The sequence below is a fragment of the Vanessa cardui genome, chromosome 19 (assembly GCF_905220365.1).
Source record: "Vanessa cardui chromosome 19, ilVanCard2.1, whole genome shotgun sequence".
NCBI lineage: Eukaryota > Metazoa > Arthropoda > Insecta > Lepidoptera > Nymphalidae > Vanessa > Vanessa cardui.
In genome coordinates, this window is record NC_061141.1 from 8059077 (window position 1) to 8084401 (window position 25325).

The window sequence follows — 25325 nt, forward strand, 5'->3', positions numbered from 1 at the left end:
ACGTAATGTGTTCTCATGTTCGCAGACCTTTTCATAGCGGTGGACCGCAAGTGCGGACCTCTGACTCTGTTCTCCACGTTCCGGCATCTTGTGCAGTATGTGCGGCACGCAATCTCGCTGCTGAAGAACGCGCCTCGCGAGTGACGTGCCGACCGGGCCGGGCCGGCTCCGGGACCGGCTCCGGGACCGGGCCGGGGCCTCGCCCGCTGTGACGCAGACCGTGCTCTAGACTTTGGAGTGATGCGTGGAATATCCATGATTCATAGACAAATTTGACAGCGAAGAGGACTCTCTCGATAGTACTTTACTTATCGCGTCACGGCACTTGAAATGTAATATGGTTTACACCGACCGCTCTATTTTGTAAGGATACTCGGATAACTCGACATTTGTAACAGAATCGAATCGGTAACAAGACCACCACTGAGTTAGTGAGATACAAACATGCCACAGGAAATATTTCACATCCCTCATCCAGAATTCGATTGATATATATATTTAAAACGATATAACGGACTAATTTAGTGTAAGAAGTTTTTTGTGAAAACTAAAGATTATTTTTCTTTTGATTTTAATTGGTAATGTTTATGCAATTGGTTGTATGTTATATGTATTACCATAATCGGTTTTAATAAGTATTTTAACTACTACAACATACTTGTTCGATCAATCAGGTTTAACATAAAAAGGCCTATACTTAATCATTACAATAAAACCTTCAAACACCCTTCCCTAACGCGAAATATATAAATTCTTACGAAATTAACTATCATTTTCAAACATAAATACTGTATTTATTTATTTCAACCATATAGACAAATAATAATAATTCAAAAATTAAACCCAATTATTATTAATGCAATTGGTTTTTTAAATTTACGACTTAAAGTTATAGGATTTTTTTTACGGCTAAATTAGCATCACGATTTAATTTCCCACAGACAATATTAACGGTTTAAATTTAAAAATATATATCGATATTGACAGTGTATCAGTTCAGAAAAATCATAACTCATTAGGAAAGCATATTCAGCAATAATTACGCATTTAATACTAAAAAAAAGGGAAAATTCAAACAATACTGTGTTATCTTTAATCAATACGATCGCGAACACTTTAACAGTCCAGTAACGACGTTCCATTTTCAAATATTGGAGTCTAGACAGCGAAATCTCGAAATAGACATGACGCATACCACAGATAATAAAAGTCAACGGATATAGGACCTCTCGTGTCGTCCGTTTGCAGCTAAGAGTAAATACTGTTTAGTGTAAATGCGCTATTACGTTTAATAAGATTAGTAGTACGGCACTCGCAACGTTAAACTTTTTTTTTTTAATTTATGTAACTAATTTTTTAATTGATTGCAAGTTGGATGTGATGTAATATAACAGATTATAAGGTTTAATTTTAAAATTTTAGTTAACGTTGTATTATATTATATTACGTGTATGATAAATATGTGTTGTATAATAATTAAATATAATTAATTAATGAGCAACTTTGACACTAAGTTTCGATAAGAATGCGTGATAAATTACTAATCAAATCGATTACAATCAAACCGGTTCATTAAAATCATTCGTTAATCGATTCGGAAACGAGTTATTTAAATAATATACTTATTTAATTAGATAAGTTGATATGATGAAATATATTTTGAATCGATTTTTACTCGATTAGATCTGCTAGATTCCTTTAACAAATTAAATTGAATTCATCGTTTATAATTTTTCTTTTATTTAAACAATCGATAACGGGACATTATCGACAACATTGAATTCGCTTCAAAATCATAATCTTCCGTTTTGTATCTTGTAATTTATTATTGTATTAATATTTCGGATATTACTTAATACGAATCAAAATCGACTGCCAAAAAGTGACAAATTTGTCTTCGCATCTTCACTTCCCAAGATGATGACCAAAAAACGATGTATAAATTGTAAATAATTCGTCGCAAAGCGACATCGCGGGTCGACGGCTCGTTCGTTCGCCGAAGTAATGTTAAGTGATAGAATAGCCATATCTTAAATGGTTCTGTTTGTTTCGTCTTCGTAAAGGTGTTGAGCGAGCGTCATCCGGCCCGTCCGGTCGCCGGCCCGTCCGGTCGCCGGCCCGTCCGGTCGCCGGCCGGCGCGCCGCACCTCGCTAGCTATACGACAACCCGAGCGGGCCAACCGAGTAATATCTCAAAAATGATGGGATCATGTAGTACTTCGCAATAAATTTCGTTTAACTGTCGCTTTTTCGGAGTGAATATAGATAATAAATAGTTGAATCGGTTAGGGGTACGGAGAAGGTTTTTTGTATTATAATATCCGGTCGGAAACGAACAAATCAATCGACATCTCTGAACAACAGCCGAGCAAACGTGCCTCTCGGCGACGCATTCGATAATTTTTTATAATACATATCATTTTCAACGGTGGTGGTAGGTCGGTTTTAGTTATATCGAGACATACAAATGATAGTATATTTGGGAAGACAATAATATAAGGACTCCAGTTAGTGGGCTATAGGCTTAGAGTGGGCTAGGTTTGACTCGTAAACGTATTCCTGAAACTGAAGTGACTACTCGTTCGATAGAATGAAATGAATATTTTTTAAACGAATGAATCGTAACGACGTTGTCGTTCGTATTTAAATAAATTCCTTAACAAAATCAACAACACCAAAATATCTTTCTCTCGGTTGTTTATCAAATTTATGTTGTGACTGTAAATACATTATATATTATACATTTTGTAATGATATACATGTTAGTGCCAGATAGGTTTTTGTATGAACGTTTATAGTAAGATTGTAGCTTGGTTGTCCGTTTGTCGCGACGACAGCGCCTCGCAGGCGCTCCAACGAGATCCAACAATGTATATGTACGTACGCCTGCAGTGTCGTTGGGCATCTGGCAACACCGTCGCGTTCGGATGCGAACACTAAATACAATGGACAAAATACAAAACTTTGTAATGTTGTTAATAAAACGCGAGATGCCTTGTATATAGTATAATATAAGAAATGTGTAGTTTTCACTCTATATTTTAATTTATATGTAAACTATATTTATAGAGAAGACGAGATCATAATAATAAATAAGAAATTATAGTGAGGGAGCGTGACGAGGCCTGGCGTGCGAGTTGAGTTGCGAGCTTGCAGCGTTCGCGCGTACGTAGGTCGGCGGCGCGCCATTGGGCGATTCCGTTTGCATGCCTTAAGCCAGCAACCTACCGCGCGCGAAGCCAGCGCTATGCGATGCGATGCGATACGACGCGAGTTACGGCATCGGACCCGAAGCGATAGCGCGCTTAGCATCCTTTTAATTCATTCAGTATCGGTACTTACGATTCGCACAAATTATTTATAATTTTTTTTTTTTTATTTTGTTATTTATTATGACATGTTTAATTTATTGTACTGCGCACGAAGCGAAGGTTACTTAATGCCGGGCCGGCGGGCGGGCCGGCCGGCTGTTTATTTACGGTTTTCTTTTATTCTTGACATGTTGTGTATAATTCGTTCTATGATTATTTATTTTGTAAATCAAAATTCCTCGTTTTGAAATCATCTCGTTCGGAAACTCGCGAAAATGTACTTTGATTTTTTGTTAACGTTCTTAGTTTATAATTTTGATTTATCGAGATAAATATTACAATTTGTTGCTTATTTAATTTTAAGGCTAATGAATTTATGGCATCGGAATTACAATTAAATATGATCAAGTGCCCTTTGTAATCTGCAATACGGATAAAATTAGGTACAGATAATTAAAGGTTTAATGTTATTTAGACACATAGATTAAAAATACAGCCTAAGCTATGGACCTTAGCGTTCCTTTGTATTGTAAAGTTACCTCATAATGTATTTCGCACACGAGTCGATCGCGACGAACTTCGGACCACAGTGACCATGTTCAATTTCAATCAGAATGAACCCTAAAAATGACGCCAAAATCTTATCGACGATTTTTATATTTTAAGGAGTAATGTGAACGCCGGTTACGAAGGCTAGGCGATTGTTTTAGGTAAATTGTAAAATACTGTTTTTTTTTTCATTTTTTTTTCTAAGTAGCATCTTGTGTTGATAGCGTGTATAATTTGTTTTTTTTTTTATATTTACGTTAAGAGATATGTATAAATTTGTTTTCCTTTAATTTTATTATTTGTGTAACTATACCCTATGTTATTGATGATAGAATACATTAATTTTTATGTATAGTATATTTTTGGTTCTTTATTTCCCTTTTTTCCTTTTTTTTTATTGGCAGTAATACGGCTTCATTTTCATCAGCCAATGTTCATAAATATTAAATATTCAGCGACACAACACGCGTCGTAGCGTTTTCAATGCGGTTACGTTAATTTTGTCGTTTTGTAGGAAATATGCGTAACTAATTATTAGCTTTATCGTAAATTCTCCGGTCGGTGCGGTTTATTAAACGCCAATAACACCAAGCAATATTTATCACTACCTCATGATATGAATGTGTGGAATGTTATGAAAAAGTTTTATAATTAGTATATGTTGTATCTGTATCTCTGTTCGACTCTTAGTTTTTTCTATATATGTATATATTTTCTTACTGTTGTATCAACTAATTTTAATCTCACATCTGGGAATTTTTATTTGATAAATGTTAACAGTTTTTCTTAAAAAATACCTATCAGTATATGGTAATTATGAATTTTATCGTTCGCAATGCTTCAGTATTTGTGTAATAAGTTCAAATACCAATAGAATTGCAGTGTCTACATTTTTAGCCAATCAGCAGCAATTTTGTTGATAATGAAAACTACAATACTACATAAAAAAAATCTTCTAATTCTAACACCATCCTATTGTATTATCTGCATAAACTTGCAATTAATCATTAATATGCTTTATTTATTATTATTTTGTATATAACATGATTATTAATATATAAGTATGTAATATTTAACAATATATACAACTTTTTCATAGCGTAACACACAGTATGTACTTGCAATAAAAACAGTTCAAAGTGATTTTGTAATGCCTTATAGTGTTTCAATAGCCATTCTAGATGTATCGATTATTATAAGTAAATGTAAATTCAGTACTTTTGAGAGATTATATTAAAACTATTACAAAATTAGTCACAAAGGATATGGTGCGTAAAGTAAACATTAACATAAAATTTTGTAATTGAAAAAGTAATAGCACTGTTAGCATTTTTTGATTTACTGAACAATAATTTTTTTATAATTTTTTGACTAATATATTTCTGAAGATAGTAATGTCCACCTCTAAACTCTCTAATTAAAATAAGTATTAATAATAATATGTCAGTTAAATACACCAACTATGTGTGGAGGTGGCTTAAAACCTTGAATTAACAGATATTCAACTCGGTAAGAACAGATATTTTCTGTGACAGAAAAAATATATCTTCGAAACCATTATTGAAATGAGGTTATATATAAATTTTGTTGAACTGGCCAATAATAAATATATCTCCAAAAGTACTGAACTTACATAAGCAATAGCACAAATCGAAACATATAATTAATATGTCAAAGTAGATAATATTTAGTCGTTACATTGATGTCGAAATTGGGTAAGTAATGTAGGATCGCTGCAAGCTCGCCGCTAACGAACCAGAATCGCTGGATCACTCCAACTGCCTTACAACTCGGCCAGATCGCATGTTAATAACATCTATAAACACTTTGTTCGAATTACTTTTTTTTAACATGCTGTTGAGCGCTTCAAGCGCTTTAACATACAATGGCTTTATGCTAACATTATAAGGCAAAAATCCGAAGAAAAGACGCGTGAAACGAAAAAGCGATGAGAGCTTTGTATACGATAGATATAGTTTATTCGATGCGAATAAGCACCAATGAATTAACTCGCGTATCCAATATGGTAAACAGACTGCAGTTAAAACAGGCTAAATTAATTGATAATGAGAAACGGTGTTCCAATATTGTTCACATTAGATGTAAGTACTCGTTAGTGTAAGTATTAATTTTATGGACTCGACGACAAATAACAGAATTGGGAGATCAATTCAATTCACGAATAAATTACATGCAATTTTGTTTACCATATTCAGAGGATAATCTGTAATTTGGCAAAGATCATTTAATTTGCAATGTTTTATCGAATAATTTTATTTACGTTTATTAATAAAAAATATACTGACCAAATTCATACAAATATTGCGGATAGTTGTGACTACGTTGGATGTCTTAAATGGAATCGCTCTTGTGTACCAGAGGCCGAGTTTTAGTCGTATTCATGACAGAGGTCATGCTAGATGTAATGAAACGAATGTTCACACTAAAATATTCGTACTATTAAGTTTTACGTCTTGGTGTTTAATTACAAAAACAAATGTAGAGAACAGCTAGCGAATACCTCACGAATCTGAGGAGGGGAATTGAATTAATTTATTTTAGAATTAAATAAAGTTCAAAGAGGAAATTTAAATTGTGCCTTAGTGAGAAATCGGTCGAAAATTCATTTTGAGGATAATGAGGAACGTGGCGGCGTCACGATTGCACAGTGGGCGCCATCTCGCACTGTACACGACTGCACGTTTTGTAAAAAGAGATTATATCGTTTCAAATGAAAACCCCCTTCTGATTTATAGTTGAACTAAATTAATGCAATAATGTTTAACAATATTTTGTTTTATTGGATGTTGTAATTGATTATTGATTATATTTACATTATATTATAAAGAAGTAGATCAGTATCTATATGTCGTAGCAATAATTTAAGAGTGGCAATAAGGTCTAGTGGATTTGCTTTTGTGTCTTTGGATATATAATTATTAAGATGTATAGAGTCCCTTCGTCCTCACTAGTCCTCCCGACTCCCGACGCTGTACACTGCTTACCGAACCCTACACTATGTTCAAAATCTTGACGTTTTTAAAAATATATATTTTATAATACATAATATTGAAAATTAAGTAGAAACGATTTATATTAAGTATTTAATATTTCATCGATGTGCGTGTTACAATTATTTTTATTAATTGCTAATTTGTAGCTTATTACGAATGAATGGATTATGGATATTATGCTTCTTAACCGAGTCGAGGGCAGACAGGGCGAGCGACCGCATGCAATAAGAGATCGACGGAGATTGTTTCTTCGGAGTCGCCGTGTCTGAACTCAGCTTGAAGTTTTTGTCTTTCCCTCTGCCAACTTTTGAATCGTTTAGTACAATTTTGTTAGTTTTCCAATTTTACATATTATTAACGTAAGACAAAGTGCCAAGAGACGCAAACCTTTCCTAAGTGCAATTCCTTCTCAATTACTGTACATCTGTATGTTGTGTGCAATCTACTCTATTGTTTAAAGGCGTATTGTAATTACTGAGCCTTAAGTCTTCTCGCGGGATACTTCACGCAGACGACAACACCAATTCAATACAACATCCGTTTGCTTCGCTTACTCCGCGAAATCCAATCATTAAATGTTTACACAGATTCTGTCGAAGTATCCCGTTGAGCGAAAGTGAGAAAAATATAACGAAATTTTGTATCAAGTAGATTATAATACAGCCAACTGTAATGTTCTAAATTATGTTCCGTAGTCGACGTTCTTTCGATAGATAGCGAGCGAGGCTGTACGAGTGATTTGCGCAGATTTGTTACACGGCTTTGCATCGTCCGCGGTGCGCGCTTAGCATAAGTCTAACACACACCGAGACATGAAACAAGCGAGACGTCGGGCCTTCGCCGTAACGAGCCGTTTCATAAGGTAGTGCGTGTTATCGTAAGAGACAAACTAATGATAGTATAAAATTGTTTACCACGCCCCCTCAGCGGCGTTAGACGAAAATATTATTTTTCTTAGATCACATTATATTGTAATAAAATGGTAAAGTCTAGCGCATGCGTGTGAGCGGCGCGCTGGGCGACGGTCGCTTCACACAAAGAGTATTTTTTTACGAGCGCCGCGCCCCCCCCCCGCCACATGTTTGTTATGTTTAAGAGGAAATATCTATTGTCTATTCCAAGGGTTGAATAACTACCGACACTTTTTTATATTACAATAATTATAGAAATTATTATTGACTATGTTGTTTCCTTTTATATTACCCCAGCTATATCTGAAAAATGCGAACACAGTTAACTTCAGTTTTTAGTACTAATATGAATAATTATATCTTATAAACATTTTTGACACAGAAAAATTACAGAGTTCGCTCATGTTATATATACTTTAAACTATAGATATAAAATCGTTGTCATCCTACTACTAAGTGTGAAAGCTTATACCACAACTATTTCTCCAAGGTACATTGTTGAGGTGTAATAAATTGTGGAAGCAGAATTGTTTTTGTTCACACGTCATATCTTATGGAAAAAAATTATTAAGAAATAAATAATTGAAAGAAACATTCTAAAATTCAGAAATATCCTATCAAATTTAGTACTATCGTCAATTGCTCTGAGTTGACAATAATAAAGGTTTGTGTAAAAAAATTACTTCAGGAAAAATAAAAAATAATATTATTTAGTCAAATATATGTATTCGATTTAAGTCCTAACATGTTTCTTCTTCTTTTTCTTCTTACTGGAGTGAGCTTCAATTAGTTCTTCTATTTCTTTACTGTCTTCTCCGAGTCGCTTCTCACCACTGAAAAGAAAAAACATAAATATTTTTATTGCAAGTATAATAATATGTGATCACTTTACTGGTAGTTTTGAGGGCTAAATGCAGGAGATAAATGTGTACTTGATAACATTCAGTATTTAAATTGTTTGATGTTTTATAGTCTGAGAGGAAGTTTAAGATAAAGTTCTAACTACGACATACCACTATGTATACTTAGGAATAGACAAACATAGTCTATGGAACTATACTAACCTCTTTACAGATACCAATTGTTTCTGGTTGGAAACAGACAAGGCTTTGCCCCAGTCGAGATCGCTGCCCTTGATCCTGTACTGCGCGAGATCTTCGCCCATCAAACGAGATAACTCCTTACGTTGTTTACGCTCCAACTCCTGGAATTTAAAATATTTCATGTAGTTGAGAAATACGAAAAAATATTAGTTTAGTATGAATTTAAAATAAGCATAATTAACGTAGCGATTGAACTAGTAAGAATTTTTTTTCTATAAACGGTGTTACAATTGCTTTTACTGAAAGTTTATTAATAAATAGACACCTAAATATCAACTATCATAGTTCTAGTTTCAATAATGATAATTTCCCAAACAAAATTGGCTACTCTATATATCCCAAGCAGACTAAATGCTGATATGTTTATTTCATTTACAAAAAATAAGCCTCAACACTTAGTGCCTACCAACATTACATAAATAACTGTTATTCTAAAGCTCTATTTAAAGCTTAACAATTTGAAAAAAATGTTAAATTATATATAATAAATTTTACTTAGAAGACGAACTTATCACAGATTATAATTATTAAATAACAATTTTTTTAAATAATTTTAACAGACAGTACAGATAAACAAAAACAAAACACTACGACTTTTCAGAAGGATATTTTATTTCTAAATTTATACATAAGTACAAATACAGCACAACCGAGTAGTACCTTTGCCGCCTTCGACAATTCCTCTTGCAGACTCTGCTTGACGGGTTCGTCTGTCTTCACGTCCGCCACTTTGTCGTCTATGCCCATTTCCTTCGCAACGGTAACTTCTAGAATGGAGTTGAGGGCCGCGTTAATCTTCTTGCAAGCCTCGTAGAACTTCGCCAGGATTTGCGAGCCAGGGAGTCCGAGCTCGCTTGCGATGTCATCTACGTCTTTCATTTGGAAACCCATTGCGACAAACAGAACCTGGAAATTATGGCTGTCATTATCAATGTATACATCGGATGTCATGTAATAGGCAAAAAACGTAGCTTATGTCGAGTCGAGATAGCCCAGTGGTTAGAACGCGTACATCTTAACCGATGATTGCGGGTTCGAACCCAGGCAAGCATCGCTGATTCATGTGCTTAATTATTATTTATAATTTATCTCGTGCTCAGTGGTGAAGGAAAACATCGTGAGGAAACCTGCATGTGACAAATTTCATAGAAATTCTGCCACATGTGTATTCCACCAACCCGCATTGGAACAGCGTGGTGGAATATCTTCCGAACCTTCTCGTCAAAGGGAGAGGAGGCCTTTAGCCCAGCAGTGGGAATTTACAGGCTGTTGTTGTAGCTTAGGTCCTTCCTTGAAGTTCAAATTTGCTTCATACCAAATCTCATCGAATTTGGTTCATTGGTTTGGTCGAGAAAGAACGACAGACTACAGACAGACAGCACTACTTTCTTATTTATTATATAAATATATATTCTTGGAAATATTCCCCAATAATTATGTTAACTTTTAATTATACAATCTTTTAAATTGTTATCAGAATTAAAGTGGCACTTCTCATTGTCAAATATTAAATTGAAATCCAATTAAAAGCCCTTTATTTGAACTGGTTATAATAGACATTTGACAATGCGAAAAATAAATTGTGAATTAATATAAAATAATAATATAAATAAAAATGCATTTTTTCAAACGTTTGTCACGTGACACTAAACGCCCCTGATTGGCCGGGCTTCTGATGAAGTCACTTTCTTGTAAACCTTGCTTTTCTACTTTATGTACCACAGATTAAAATACAGCAAAGTGACGTCACCGACCCCATTGCAGCGCCATATTGTCCAAGTAGCGTTTTCGCGCGTTATTTAAATATGGAATTTTTAATATGATATTTTTCAGCAAATATGTACTAGAAATAAAAAAAAAACAACTTTTACTGGGTTCCTTAACATCTACTAAATGATATAAAATGGATTTTAAAAACCACTCAAATAGCCTATACATACAATACATACCCTATACTACAAAAAGAAATATAACAACAGGCTTTTGCTTATTACTACTGGTCGCTTACCTGTTGAACAGCGTCCAACTTGAGTTTGACCTTCGTATGGAAGACGATGTTGGCGAGTGGAACCAGTAAGTCCGTAATGAGGCGGTAGTCGGCCTGCTGGCGACAGTACGCCTCGAGGCGCGCCAGGTCGTGACACGAGAGGTACTGCCCGATGACTTGCTTCGTCAGAACTGTTGACATATTAACTTCAATTGAAAATGTGAACTAAAATATGAAAGGCAACATAAGGCAGTTCAAATAATATAACATGGTATACACCGTATAAATAAATATGAGACAACATCACATACATTACTCTGATCCCAATGTAAGTAGCTGAAGCACTTGTGTTATGGAAATCAGAGGTAACGACGGCACCACAAACACTCAGACCCAAGACAACATAGAAAACTAATGGTCATCTACATCGACTCGGCCGGGAATCGAACCCGGGACCTCAGAGTGGAGTACCCATGAAAACCGGAGGTCGTCATATACCATATGAATACTTGTGGTATGGTAAATATCAAAAAAATCTTTATTGTACCAGTAAACCTATAGTTTAGTCATGTTTAAGAAAGATTTGCAAAAGGCGTCCTAAAAAAGCTATCACTTCCAGGCAAACTTAAGGTAGAAGAAAGAAAAAGATATATAAAAAGGTAGGGATGTACAAAGTAGACAATAAGACTTGTCAAGGAATTAAATTAAAAATTAAAAAAAAACCCCCGACCAAACAAGACAAATTCACAAGAACACTCTCGACTGATATACCTTTCAAACAAAAAAACCGCATTAAAATCGGATCATTCGTTTGGGAGCTACGATGCCACAGACAGACCCATACACGTATACACAGACACGTCAAACTAAACACCGCGTCGTTTTTGCGTCGGGGGTTAAAAATGCCTTTATATATATTTGTAATGTGTGTTACTATATCATACTAAATAGCATACTTGTAAAATATACATGATAGTACTTTCATACAACCTCTCTCCTTATTGGGTTGTCTGGAAGAAATGGCTACTTAGCCATAAGACCGCCCGTTGTACTCTACAATATTATATATAATATTGTAACATATTATAATGTGTAACATGTGGTGTACAAACAACAAAACAACAACAACAACAGCCTGTAAATTCCCACTGCTGGGCTAAAGGCCTCCTCTCCCTTTGAGGAGAAGGTTTGGAACATCCACCACGCTGTTCCAATGCGGGTTGGTGGAATACACATGTGGCAGAATTTCTATGAAATTTGTCACATGCAGGTTTCCTCACGATGTTTTCCTTCACCGCTGAGCACGAGATGAATTATAAAGACAATTTAAGCACATGAATCAGCGGTGCTCGCCTGGGTTTGAACCCGTAATCATCGGTTAAGATGCACGCGTTCTAACCACTGGGCCATCTCGACTCAATCGTGTACAATGAAGTATAAATAAATAAATAAATAAATGATAGTCCAAGAGTGGGTGTATGAAAATAAACTTATTCCGATAGTCCTACTGATAGAAGCTTCAAGAGGTACTATAGTCTGTTCGCGTTAAGAATGCAGTGAGTTGTCATTGTTTACCGGCCTGACTCCGCCCCCTTTGACCAATCAAATCTTTTCAAATTACAAAGTCAAGTTCACATTTAATTAATTATTAACTGATATTTTTATTTTTATAATTTAAATTTTGTTTATTTATATATTTATATTTAATTTATTCAAGCTGTACACGTAATAATTAATGTAACCTATAGCTACTAGATGACGTTATGTCAAAATATGTAAATTTCTACATCGCGATGGGAAAATTTGCAAACGATTGTATATAGTGTTAAGAATTTTGTTGATTAAACACCCAGATTCGATTTTTTATTTTAATGTGTATTTTTTAAATTCATTATACTTAGTCTTTAAAACAAATACAATTTGTTGGAATTTTAACACAAATATGCATACACCTTCACCCTGCTGTTAAAAAAGATTTGATTGGTCAGGGGGCGGAGTAAAGCCGGTAAACAATGACAACTCACTGCATTCTTAACGCGAATAAAGTATAGCGGGCTCACCGGGGCGCTCGATGGGCACGTGGTCGTTAAGCAGCGCGGAGAGCGCGAGCGCGGCGGGCGCGCGACGCAGTGCGCGGCCCAGCAGGCGCGACACGCGCAGGCGGAAGTCGCTAAAGTACGCGCCCGCCCAGCCGGCCGCCCGCAGCGCGCGCAACAGGATGCACGAGTGCTCGCCCGTCAGCTCGTTACTCTTCTGGCTGCGGAGCGCAGATATATCATAGGTTAATACGACACAAATTAAATGTAGCATCGGATAATGCAATGGAATGAAAATAAAACCGATTACTGCCGATTTACACGACCAATAGAAATAGCGCCCTATCGCGCCATTCGACGCTATCCGTCGCTATAGATTCGTGGCGTCAGATAAAGCAAGTGCATGTAAATCGACGCGTCAAATTGACGAATATATTAGGTCATATTACAAGTTATTACGTTTGTGTAAAGATCATATTCGAATGAGAAATAAATTTTGATAATTTGGGATAGCGTACTCAATTAGGATATATATAGAAATAAATATTGATGATTTGGGATAGCGTACTCAATTCGAATGTGATCGGTATTAGGAATTTTGACAATGCGACATCTAAGTTGTGTCGTACTATATACATACATTTATTGTTATAGTTTTGTCCCCACGGACACGTGCCTTTATGTTAAAAAAAAGTAATAAAAATACACTTTTATAATTTGAAGACATTTGTTTAAAAATATATTTTGTCCCATTATACTCCGGGATAAGGTATTGCTTTTGAAGTAATAATTTTATGTTAATTATTTTAAATATAATGTGATATTAGTAAGCGAAAACAATCCAATCCAATCCATCAGCCTATTTCCGTCCACTGCTGGACATAGTCCTCTTCAATTGCACGCCACTGAGATCGTTCCTGGGTTACTAGCATCCCACTCCTGCCAGCCGTCTTGCGTAAGTCGTCACTCCACCGTGCCCGAGGACGTCCTACACTACGTTTGCCGAGACGCGGTCTCCACTTTAGAACACGTTTCCCCCAACGGTTATCGGTTCTGCGACAAATATGGCCAGCCCACTGCCACTTGAGCTTACTAATCCGGTGGACTATGTCCATGACACTGGTTCTCTGACGGATCGCCTCATTTCTGATGCGATCCCGCAGAGAAACGCCGAGCATAGCCCTTTCCTAGCACACTGAGCGACTTTAAACTGGTGGACCAGCCTTGCCGTGAGTGTCCACGTTTCGGCTCCGTATGTCATGACGGGTAGGACGCACTGGTTGAAGACTTTCGTCTTAAGGCACTGTGGAATCGAATCGATGTAAAGATTCGACGTAATTTTCCAAACGCTGCCTAACTTAGCTGAATTCTTCTATTCACCTCGTCCTCAAGGTTGTTTCTACGAAATAGCAAGGTCTGCCCAAGGTAGACATATTTTTGAACAACTTCGAGGACGGTATCGTGTATCGTAGTCGGTTCCGGTAGAACATTTTCATTGAACATGACCTTGGTTTTATCCAAGTTCATCCGCAGGCCGATACGCATAGAAGAATCAGCCAGCAGCGTTCAGCATTTGTTGTAGGTCCTGCAGCGTTTCTGCCACGATGACGATGTCGTCTGCGAATCTCAAGTGAGAGATGTATTCGCCATTGATGTTGATGCCACGTCCTTTCCAGTTCAGCGTCTTGAAGATATCCTCCATTGCATTAGTGAACAATTTGCGGAAAATAACGTCCCCTTGTCTCACTCCTCGATGCAATGGTATGGGATTTGTTTGCTGATTCTGTACTCGGACGGACATGGTGGCAGCTTCGTAGAGACATCTCATCACTTGGATGTATCGCCAATCAACTTGGCAACGCTGCAGGGACTCCAGAACAGCCCAGATTTCAACCGAGTCGAAGGCCTTCTCATAGTCCACGAATGCAAGACATAGGGGCCGATTATACTCTTGGGACTTCTGTATAATCTGCCGCACTGTGTGGATGTGGTCTATGGTGCCGTATCCGGTCCGAAATCCTGTTCTGGGGGTTGGAATTCGTCGAATCTTCGCGCAAGACGGTTCGTGATCACTCTTGAAAACAGCTTATAGACGTGACTCAGTAGGGATATGGGACGATAGTTCTTCAACAGGGTTTTGTCTCCCTTTTTGAAGAACAGGACGACCACACTCCTACTCCACGCCTCCGGAGTTCTCCCTTCGAAGAGGACTGAGTTAAAAAAGCTTTTGGAGTTCCTTGAGTACCGGATTACCTCCTGCTTTTAATAACTTTATAGTAATACTGTGTAGGGATATGGGACGATAGTTCTCCAACAGGGTTTTGTCTCCCTTTTTGAAGAACAGGACGACCACACTCCTACTCCACGCCTCCGGAGTTCTCCCTTCGAAGAGGGCAGAGTTAAAAAGCTTTTGGAGTTCCTTGAGTACCGGATTACCTCCTGCTTTCAATAACTCTATAGTAATACCGTCCTCTCCAGGGGCTTTTCCATTTTTAAGCTGTTTAAGAGCAGCTCAATTTCGCCAACACTGAATTCAGGCAGGTCTTCTGAGAAATGGCGTGTTAATGTAGCTCTAGAATCCTCAATTTCGGGATCAGGTCGATGCATGCGATGCGTATAACCGGCCGTAGAAATCCTCTACTTCCGAAAGAACTGCCGGCGTGGAAGAAACGACTTCTCCACTTGCTGTGGTCACCTTCGTCAGGTGTCTCCTTCCAAGAGATTGTACGAACACCTTAGACCCCCGATTCTGCTCGGTCGTTCTTTCAATCGTAAGAGTATTGGAGCACCGGATGTCGTGGTATGCGCTTGCTGATCTCTTGGTTTAGTTGCCGCATCTAAGTGGACTAGTGGACGAAGTGACAGGTGGGTTTTCACGTCGTTTCTTCATTAGCCCTAGAGTCTGTTCTGAAAGTTTGGACTTCCTGCTCTTACGCTGCATGCCACCAGCGAAAACAAACGTCAATAAATTATCGATGTCTCGATGAAACAACAAACATTCCTTCATATACCACTAAACTCACCTCAAATAAACGGGTACGAATTTCTGAGATTTCCAAAATTTCAGAAGTTCTTCCGTAAGACCGAAACTGGTCCCCAGGTAGTCTAAGTGTTCAGCCTTCACTTCTGTGAGTCTCCTCAGGAGCGTCGGAGGTTTCGACCTAAAAAATATAAAGTTATTAATCTCTTTGCTCTATAGTTCTTAAAAATCCTATAAATGTAATGTAAAGGTATGTAATAAAATAAACATAAAACATATTTAATCTTATTACTTTTGGGGTTGTATGTTCTCCAACAAACCTTGGCGTTATGTTTTCAGTGTGTAAAGATTCTTTCTGGCCATCTGTTTTAGTTTCCTCGTCGTCGCTGTTCGCTTCCTCGAGGCAAGGGATGTCACCCGAGTAATACGCAGCTAACTGTTGCAAGGCGCGCTTGCCGTAACCCATCTGTTAAAAATAATGTTTTAATATACAACGCCAACTAAATAGTAGCCTAAAAATGTCCCAATACTGGACATCAACCTCCTACCCTTTCGAGAAAGTTTCAAGTTAATTTGTTAACGTAAAATGGAATATAATATTACAATTTAAATATGGAAGCCTAATCACATGTTTCATAAGTGAAAAACTGCTAAATTTGTGCGCCCATTTCTAAGACGTTTACGTTGAGCGTCTCTAACTCTGTGCAGTTTCTTTAGATTTGTCACCGAGAGCGAAATTTGATAAGGATATATTAGAAGGTATATTATAAAAAGATCCCCAAAACATCAACATAGGCAGAAGTGAACCAAAGATCATAATCGAAGAATTTTAATTTATTTTTCTATTTTTTATTAATAATGACTCATTCCTTTTGTCCAGCAGTATTTAATGTGAATGACTTTTTACTTTTTGAGTCAGTTTATTTACAATTTCAGTCCATGTCAATAATGACGATTATAACAATACAAACCCGTTGGTAGGATGGGTGCGTCGCTATCCTGACGATTCTCGCGCCCGAGAGCTTCGGAAAGTCTTTATCGCCGAACTGTTCGCAAATGTTCCAAGGGATGAGGTCACCTGAGGCCTTCCTTCCTCGACCCAGGCTGTCTTTTACCGATCTAAACAATATTAAAAATATACTAAATGTACTGTGTATTAACAAAATTTATTCAATGTTACGGATTTGTTTAAGCCAGTTTGAATAGTGTCCAATTATTCTACCACTAAACAGTAAAATTGCGTTTCGGCTTAAATAGTAAGGTAAGGTATGTTCCGTCACGGTAGCATGCGTAAGCGATCCCGTGGTGTCCGCTGAAAGACGGAGAGGGTACCGCTGGTTTTTTAGTGGGTAAACCCGATGTGCTTGGGCGTACTTCGTTCAGGGCTCCGGGGAGTCACACCCCCCCCCCCACTTTCCATCACGTGGGGGAAGCGCGTAATGCGTTTTTCCAGCGAGAAAAAAAAAGGTAAGGTAGGTTCAGCACAAGGGACATATCTTCTCCTAAGGTCTTTGGCGCAGTGGCAAGGTTCCTTACATTGCACTGCGCCTAAGCACAGTTCCTACATATGGGAGATTACTATTTACCAGTCATTATGAATTGAAGAGTAGATCATTATAAGGCATTATTTCAAACAAAATGCAGTGGTATCTCAAACCATTTCCAATTAATCTAGTGTTAGATTCTAGTATCGAAACTTGTCTCTCACTTGTCGCTGAGGTTCCCCTCCAGACACAGCTGTATGACGCAGAGCACTTCGGGCAGCGCGGCGCGGCTGGCCGGCGCCAGCAGCACGAAAAGCTGGTGCGCTGGCGCGTCTGCCAGCAGCTGCAAGTCGTTGGGGCTGTTCTGCGAACGATCGGCGAACATGTCTCATCAATCGGCAATAGTTATCAGATTAGGTTGAACCAGGATGGTAAACTTTACTACCTTAGGTAGGAAGGACTAACAATAATGTGATCTATTCCCATGTAAATGATCTTGGTGAAAAGTTCAATTAATGTTCTTATTACATTTTCACACTATAAATGAAATTCAGATAAAGATGGAGTATATTGAAGTTAACAATAGAGTGTTACGGACCTTCGAAATCAAAACATCAGATATAATTTATTTAATGAGTAATTAATTAACTGTAATAAAATTTGTCGTGTGTCGATATTAGTCCGTCATGTGTACCTTATAATGACTGGCCACGTATATAGAAACGACACGATGAAGGAACGCCTCCGCAGCTTTGTGGTAACAGAACAGAGCGTCTCTGTTCACTCGGTACAGATCGCAGGCGGCCGGCGGCGGAGCACCCACGCCCACCGCTGGGCTTACCGCTTCCAGACATAATAGCGAATTGAGCCACTGCTCCACTGAGTCACCGGATCGGTAACGGATCGGCTCCTCCAACTTTATCTGTATTGAACATAAAAAAAACGTTTAATTTGTTTTATATATAGTAAAAGTAAAGTAACAGATCGTAAATTTCCCACAGCTGGGCTAAGGCCTCTTCTCCCATTAAGGAGAGACATTGGAACATATTCCACCACGCTGTTCCAATGCGGGTTGGTGGAAATATATATGTACATAATTAATTTAATTTGCATTAGTTATTCTAAGTTGCAATGAGACATAGTATAGTAAGACACAAATTAGATGTAGCATCGGAAAATGCAATGGAATGAAAGTAAAACCGATTACTGCCGATTTACACGACCAACAGAAATAGCTCCCTATCGCGCCATTCGACGCTATTCGTCGCTATAGATTCTCGCGTCAGAGAAAGCAAGTGCATGTATATCGACGCGTCAAATTGACGAATATATTAGGTCATATGATATAACAAGTTATTACGTTTGTGCAAAGATCATATTCGCGTGAGAAATAAATATTGATAATGTGGGATAGCGTACTTAATTCGGATGTGATCGGTTTTACGAATTTTGCCGATGCGACATCTGAGTTGTGTCGTACTATACATATCTAATTTTCGTAATCTGATCTGATTCGGGAAAAGTTTCTACTACCGTACCCGGACACGGTGGAGGACAGCAGCGCGGGGGTAGGGGCGGTGGGGGTGACTCACCGGGGGCGGCGCCCTGTGCTCGGTCTGCAGCCGCGCGAACAGCTTGAGCGACAGCGCGCGGCCCGTGCCCTCGTACCCGGACACGGTGGAGGACAGCAGCGCGGGGGGGGGGGGACTCACCGGGGGCGGCGCCCTGTGCTCGGTCTGCAGCCGCGCGAACAGCTTGAGCGACAGCGCGCGGCCCGTGCCCTCGTACCCGGACACGGTGGAGGACAGCAGCGCGGGGGGGGGGGGACTCACCGGGGGCGGCGCCCTGTGCTCGGTCTGCAGCCGCGCGAACAGCTTGAGCGACAGCGCGCGGCCCGTGCCCTCGTACCCGGACACGGTGGAGGACAGCAGCGCGGGGGGGGGGGGGGGGACTCACCGGGGGCGGCGCCCTGTGCTCGGTCTGCAGCTGCGCGAACAGCTTGAGCGACAGCGCGCGGCCCGTGCCCTCGTACCCGGACACGGTGGAGGACAGCAGCGCGGGGGGGGGGGGGGACTCACCGGGGGCGGCGCCCTGTGCTCGGTCTGCAGCCGCGCGAACAGCTTGAGCGACAGCGCGCGGCCCGTGCCCTCGTACCCGGACACGGTGGAGGACAGCAGCGCGGGGGGGGGGGGGCTCCCCGGGGGCGGCGCCCTGTGCTCGGTCTGCAGCCGCGCGAACAGCTTGAGCGACAGCGCGCGGCCCGTGCCCTCGTACCCGGACACGGTGGAGGACAGCAGCGCGGGGGGGGGGGACTCACCGGGGGCGGCGCCCTGTGCTCGGTCTGCAGCCGCGCGAACAGCTTGAGCGACAGCGCGCGGCCCGTGCCCTCGTACCCGGACACGGTGGAGGACAGCAGCGCGGGGGGGGGGGGGGACTCACCGGGGGCGGCGCCCTGTGCTCGGTCTGCAGCCGCGCGAACAGCTTGAGCGACAGCGCGCGGCCCGTGCCCTCGTACCCGGACACGGTGGAGGACAGCAGCGCGGTGGGGCGGGGGGGGGGTTGGTGACTCACCGGAGGCGGCGCCCTGTGCTCGGTCTGCAGCTGCGCGAACAGCTTGAGCGACAGCGCGCGGCCCGTGCCCTCGTACCCGGACACGGTGGAGGACAGCAGCGCGGGGGGGGGGGGGGACTCACCGGGGGCGGCGCCCTGTGCTCGGTCTGCAGCCGCGCGAACAGCTTGAGCGACAGCGCGCGGCCCGTGCCCTCGTACCCGGACACGGTGGAGGACAGCAGCGCGGTGGGGCGGGGGGGGGGGGTGACTCACCGGAGGCGGCGCCCTGTGCTCGGTCTGCAGCTGCGCGAACAGCTTGAGCGACAGCGCGCGGCCCGTGCCCTCGTACCCGGACACGGTGGAGGACAGCAGCGCGGGGGGGGGGGGGGACTCACCGGGGGCGGCGCCCTGTGCTCGGTCTGCAGCCGCGCGAACAGCTTGAGCGACAGCGCGCGGCCCGTGCCCTCGTACCCGGACACGGTGGAGGACAGCAGCGCGGTGGGGCGGGGGGGGGGGGGGCTCACCGGAGGCGGCGCCCTGTGCTCGGTCTGCAGCTGCGCGAACAGCTTGAGCGACAGCGCGCGGCCCGTGCCCTCGTACCCGGACACGGTGGAGGACAGCAGCGCGGGGGGGGGGGGGGACTCACCGGGGGCGGCGCCCTGTGCTCGGTCTGCAGCCGCGCGAACAGCTTGAGCGACAGCGCGCGGCCCGTGCCCTCGTACCCGGACACGGTGGAGGACAGCAGCGCGGTGGGGCGGGGGGGGGGGGCGGCTCACCGGAGGCGGCGCCCTGTGCTCGGTCTGCAGCTGCGCGAACAGCTTGAGCGACAGCGCGCGGCCCGTGCCCTCGTACCCGGACACGGTGGAGGACAGCAGCGCGAGGGGCGCGCGCGTGGCCGCGGCCGACACGTGCGCGAGGGGGATGGCGGCCGCTTCGTCCACTAGCACCAGGTCCGCAGCCGACAGCAGCGCGTGATCGTCTGGAGTGATGTACTATAAGGACAGAACATTTTGCGCCTTTATTAAAACTAAAACTGCTCCACTGCACCTTATAAAAAATCAAAAAACTTTATTCAAGTAAGCTTTTACAAGCACTTTTGAAACGTCATTTTACAATTAAGTGAAGCTACCACCGGTTCGGAAAGTAGATTCTACCGAGAAGAACCGGCAAGAAACTCAGTAGTTACTCTTTTTTAACATTTAAAAAATACAAAGTCATGTTAATTACATACAATTATTTATATTAATATATCCTGCTTGGAAGTCAACAGGTATTAACTCCACGCTTTTTTATCATCTATAAAATCTTGTATATATAATATAGATTTATATTTAATATTATCTCAATACCTGTACAGTCTGGCGAGAGTTCCTTGAAATGTTGATCCTCACAATGGCCTTCTTGAAGTCGGGATTCGTTGACCTCACAATGTTGTAATCAATATGTTCTTGATATAAACAAGCATCGAGGCCTTTTAAAACAAACTCAAACAAGGTGATTAAGTTCTCAGGGTGAGGAGAAGTGACATATATGTTCACATAGCCGAGTGAAACGGCGGCAGCGACCGCTAAACCGAGGCAGGCAGACTTCCCGCGACCTCTTGCGGCAGTGAGACAGTGTGGAGGTCTGAAACAAATTAAACGAATTAAAATAATAAATATAATTATTTATTTCTTTAATAGCATTTATTATTTTTATATACTTTTCATTGTATTCATTACGTTATAAAATATTGTTTAATATTGTATAATTCCATTGTAAGAAAGTATAGATAGATAGATAAGATATAGATGTAACTTTGTCTATGGTGACACTTTATATATATACTTTATCTCTTTATATACTTTATATAGAAAGAAAAAATAGATAAAGATATAAAAAGAAAAAGAAAACAAAATTTACTAATTTACTTCTTTTAAATGTTAGTGTATCTAACAAATTTTACCTTGATTGTTTATCAGCGAGTGTATTAATAAGTGCTACCAATGCAGTAGCCTGATCATACGTGCGACACAACGCTACCAATGGCCCAGCTGGTGGAGTGTCCGATAATGAGGAAACTAGCTCGGTCAATTTTGGATTTACACGCTGTAAGGAAATAAATAAATAAATATATTTTTTAATTTTTTTATGTACATTAAAGTAAAAGTAAAATAAAGTGACAGAATCTTTATTTCACTCTGTAGTCGAATAAGTTTTACTAACTTTTACTCTTTAAAAGAGGAGAAAGCTTAAGCTCAAGACATCTTAATAAAGTAACTATTATGTAACTATAAATAAGTTTAAATATAATTGAATATTTACCTCTGGAACAGCATCAACTGGTTCCACTTGGGCTGTTTTTGAAGATATTGGTAGTACATTCAAGGCATCATCCAGAACAAGACATCTGGGATTATCCGTTAACGACAAAAGGAAACGTTCATTGAAACGGTTTGTAACTGTGTCGTAAGCTTCTGTTTTGAATCTAAAAATATAAATATTTATAATTAGTACCATAATACATAATCAGTAATTAAGTAATAAAAAATATGTGCATTATGGAACAAATTTTTAGTTAGTATATATACACAAAAATGTTATAATTCATAAAATGCAAGTAGAATATATGCTCTATATATGACTGTTGTGCATAATCTGTATTCACAGTATGCGGTGTGGAGAAGGCATGACAGCATAGAAAATGTTTTAATAGCATTTGCCTCTAAATATATAATGAGGGCTTACTTTTTAATGACTTACTTTGTTTTAAATAAAGGTTTTACTTTAAAGTTTCTATGTCAATCAACCTTAAATTAAATAGTAATGTTGCATAAGTAAATGATTACCTGGCATGGACATCCATAGTTATTGAATGCAGCTGTCTTAATGAGTTCATGGTTTTAAGCAAGAATATTATAAGTCCACCTCCTTCAACAGTTTCTATTGTTCGAGCCATCAAGTTAGGAGTGAGAGCTTCAAAATCCTGAATAAAAAAAATACACTCATAATGAAAAAAAGTAAATTTAAAAATTAAATCAAACTATTGATCCAAGCTTATAAAAATAATTATAATTTAAATTCTTAATGTACTTTAAATATGTCTTATACAATAAAATATTTTAATCAAAAATGACAATGTAATAATATTTAAACATACTTGTAGAACACACACTCCATAAGTCTGACCCAACATAGTGTGACTCTCTGAATAGTAGCGGCCGTGTATGGTAGTTGCTACTCGGAATGCATCAAACAGTGACTCCTCTGACACCTCTAACTTTCCCGCTGCAATCTTTTTAGCTCTCTTTCTTCCATGACTGCAAGTAATAAAGTATAATTTAAACATAACGTTAAGATATATTAATATAATCTACATGTATTTAATTGAAGATAAATCTGAATTTAATAAAGTATAATTACATGCTGTACTATGAATATGCATAAAAATACAATGAAACTCTGTAAACTTACTTGCTAATGGCTTCGTCCTTATTCTTGTAGCACCACAACACAGTAGGTCTAGCTTTGACTGTAGATTTTACAAGCATGTCATATAAAATTGGTACCTGTAATTGATTGAAAATTAATAACAACTTACATAAAACTTAACAGAAGACGATGAATCCTAATAGTTTACTGTAGGTAGAACGTATAATGCCGTCTATTAATCATATATTTCGTTAAAAAATTAAATATATTGTTTTTGTACTTACTTGATCCCTACTTTTGTCTCCAACGAGAAGGAACATAGTGCGATGGCCAAGCTTAACGCCATTTTCTATCATAACCCTAATACGGTTATCTATCTTCTTTTTAACCATTTTGTAGTATCAATAATATAATCAAAAATAATTATGAGCGGTTATAACCTAAAACCACATGATTATATTTTCATAACATGGGATTTGACAATTTATATTCAATACACTGACGTATGTCAATTTTCATACTGTCATATCAAACATATTACTGAACGAATGGATAATGGTAAATGGTGCTTCTAGTTAAATTATAGCTTTTAATCTTGTATTTTAGTCATACATAATATTTTGTATTGTTCTACTATCTCGGCGGGATAACTACATATGGGAGGCAAACCGTTTCGTTATGTAACGCGATTCGGCAAGAGTCTCTTACGCATATGGTAACTTATACTAATATAAGTTATCACTTCTGTCGGAAGTCCTTGTATTGTAAAGCTGGTTTGATTCCAGCGATAAAAACATTTTTATGTTTTTCCGGTGTTAGTCAGGGAAGTAATCTAGGACCTTTAAAGTTTGTTTTAATGATCAATGATCTACCAAATATAGTGGAGGATGCGAAAAGTTTGTTGCTTGCAGAAGATCTTAAGTTAGCTCTCAAAGTCGATCAACTCAGTGAGGATGTCGAGGCTGCAAAGAGATATACATTGAGTAGTTAAATGGAGTAAAGAAAATCGGTTGCAATTTAATACGCAAAAATGTGCGGCGATTTTCTTTTCTCGCGCACATGTTTCAATTCTAACTGACTATTTTATTGATGTGGTTTGTGATTTTATTGACAAGAGTTTCAGAGGTTAGGGATTAACGTTTCGTAATCACATAGTAAAATGTTGCAAAAAAGCATATCGAAATTTAGGTTTCTTGTTGCTTACAGTTGCTTTTGCTCCGTACAGTTCATGGTTTCACAAATATGAGTGATATAATCACCTTGTATAATGCGTTGGTAAGAAGCCACTTAGAATGTAATTAAGCCATTTGGGCTCCACATGAAGCGAAATATAGTATGATGTTGGAGTGAGTCCAGAATAAATTTACTAGATATTTGTATATGAAGCTGTATGGTATGTATCCTTAATACCCATTTATGTAGCCAGCTTTATTTGTCTTAAGTATGATAGGATATAATGGGTAAAACTAAGCTAAGTAAACTAAGGATAAGAAGAGAGCTAGCTCTTGTAATATATGTTTATGAGAGATCATCATTCTCCTGCCCTTATCCCAATTTTATTTGGGGTCGGCACAGCATGTCTTCTCCTTCCATACTTCTCTGTCAGACGTCATCTCACAAGTAACATTCTTTCTAGCCATATCGTCTTTCACACAATCCATCCATCGTTTCCTTGGTCGTCCTCTACCTCTATATCCATCCACATCCATGCTCAAGGCCTTCCTCACAATGTGTTCCTCATTCCTCCGCATTACATGTCCATACCATGATAGCCGCCTTCCACATAACTTCTCGGCTATCGGTGTCACTTTCAAACTTCCTCTTATATACTCATTCCTTACTCTATCCATTCGCGTAACACCACACATTCCTCTCAGCATTCTCATCTCCGCAACATGCAATTGTCTTTCAGTCATCCCTTTTGTAGCCCAACACTCTGATCCATACAGGACAGCAGGTCTGATCTTTGGTCTTATAGATCTTCCCCTT

At 39.6% G+C, this 25325-nt stretch overlaps 2 protein-coding genes across 7 annotated transcripts in view; one reads left to right on the forward strand and one right to left on the reverse strand.

Annotated features, from left to right (window-relative positions):
* LOC124537774 (AF4/FMR2 family member 1) overlaps nucleotides 1–843 on the forward strand; it is a 221339-nt gene extending 220496 nt beyond the window's left edge. For 4 of the 5 annotated variants that reach the window (XM_047114667.1, XM_047114666.1, XM_047114663.1 and 1 more), the window contains one exon: nucleotides 26–843. In XM_047114667.1, the coding sequence (XP_046970623.1) occupies nucleotides 26–144 (119 nt within the window). In that variant the 3' untranslated portion in view covers nucleotides 145–843. The remainder of the gene's footprint in view (nucleotides 1–25) is intronic. The other variant, XM_047114665.1, reaches the window with a different exon arrangement.
* A 7648-nt stretch (nucleotides 844–8491) lies between these two features.
* LOC124537868 (RNA cytidine acetyltransferase) lies at nucleotides 8492–23821 on the reverse strand. Of its 2 annotated transcripts, XM_047114820.1 has the most exons (19): nucleotides 23621–23821; nucleotides 23379–23473; nucleotides 23065–23224; nucleotides 22754–22890; nucleotides 22230–22392; nucleotides 21871–22013; nucleotides 21275–21551; nucleotides 20778–20917; nucleotides 20572–20647; nucleotides 18070–18297; nucleotides 17600–17739; nucleotides 16863–17010; nucleotides 16212–16357; nucleotides 15935–16072; nucleotides 12936–13132; nucleotides 10897–11066; nucleotides 9549–9794; nucleotides 8850–8989; nucleotides 8492–8618 (listed from the first exon to the last, which is right to left on the reverse strand). In XM_047114820.1, exons 1-19 carry the CDS (start codon nucleotides 23726–23728, stop codon nucleotides 8519–8521), a joined length of 2952 nt encoding a protein of 983 aa, XP_046970776.1. In that variant the 5' UTR covers nucleotides 23729–23821; the 3' UTR covers nucleotides 8492–8518. The 2 variants fall into 2 exon arrangements, with proteins under 2 accessions (XP_046970776.1, XP_046970775.1); XM_047114819.1 differs by lacking the exon at nucleotides 20572–20647 and having other exon boundaries at nucleotides 20702–20917.
* Between the last annotated feature and the right edge of the window lie 1504 nt (nucleotides 23822–25325).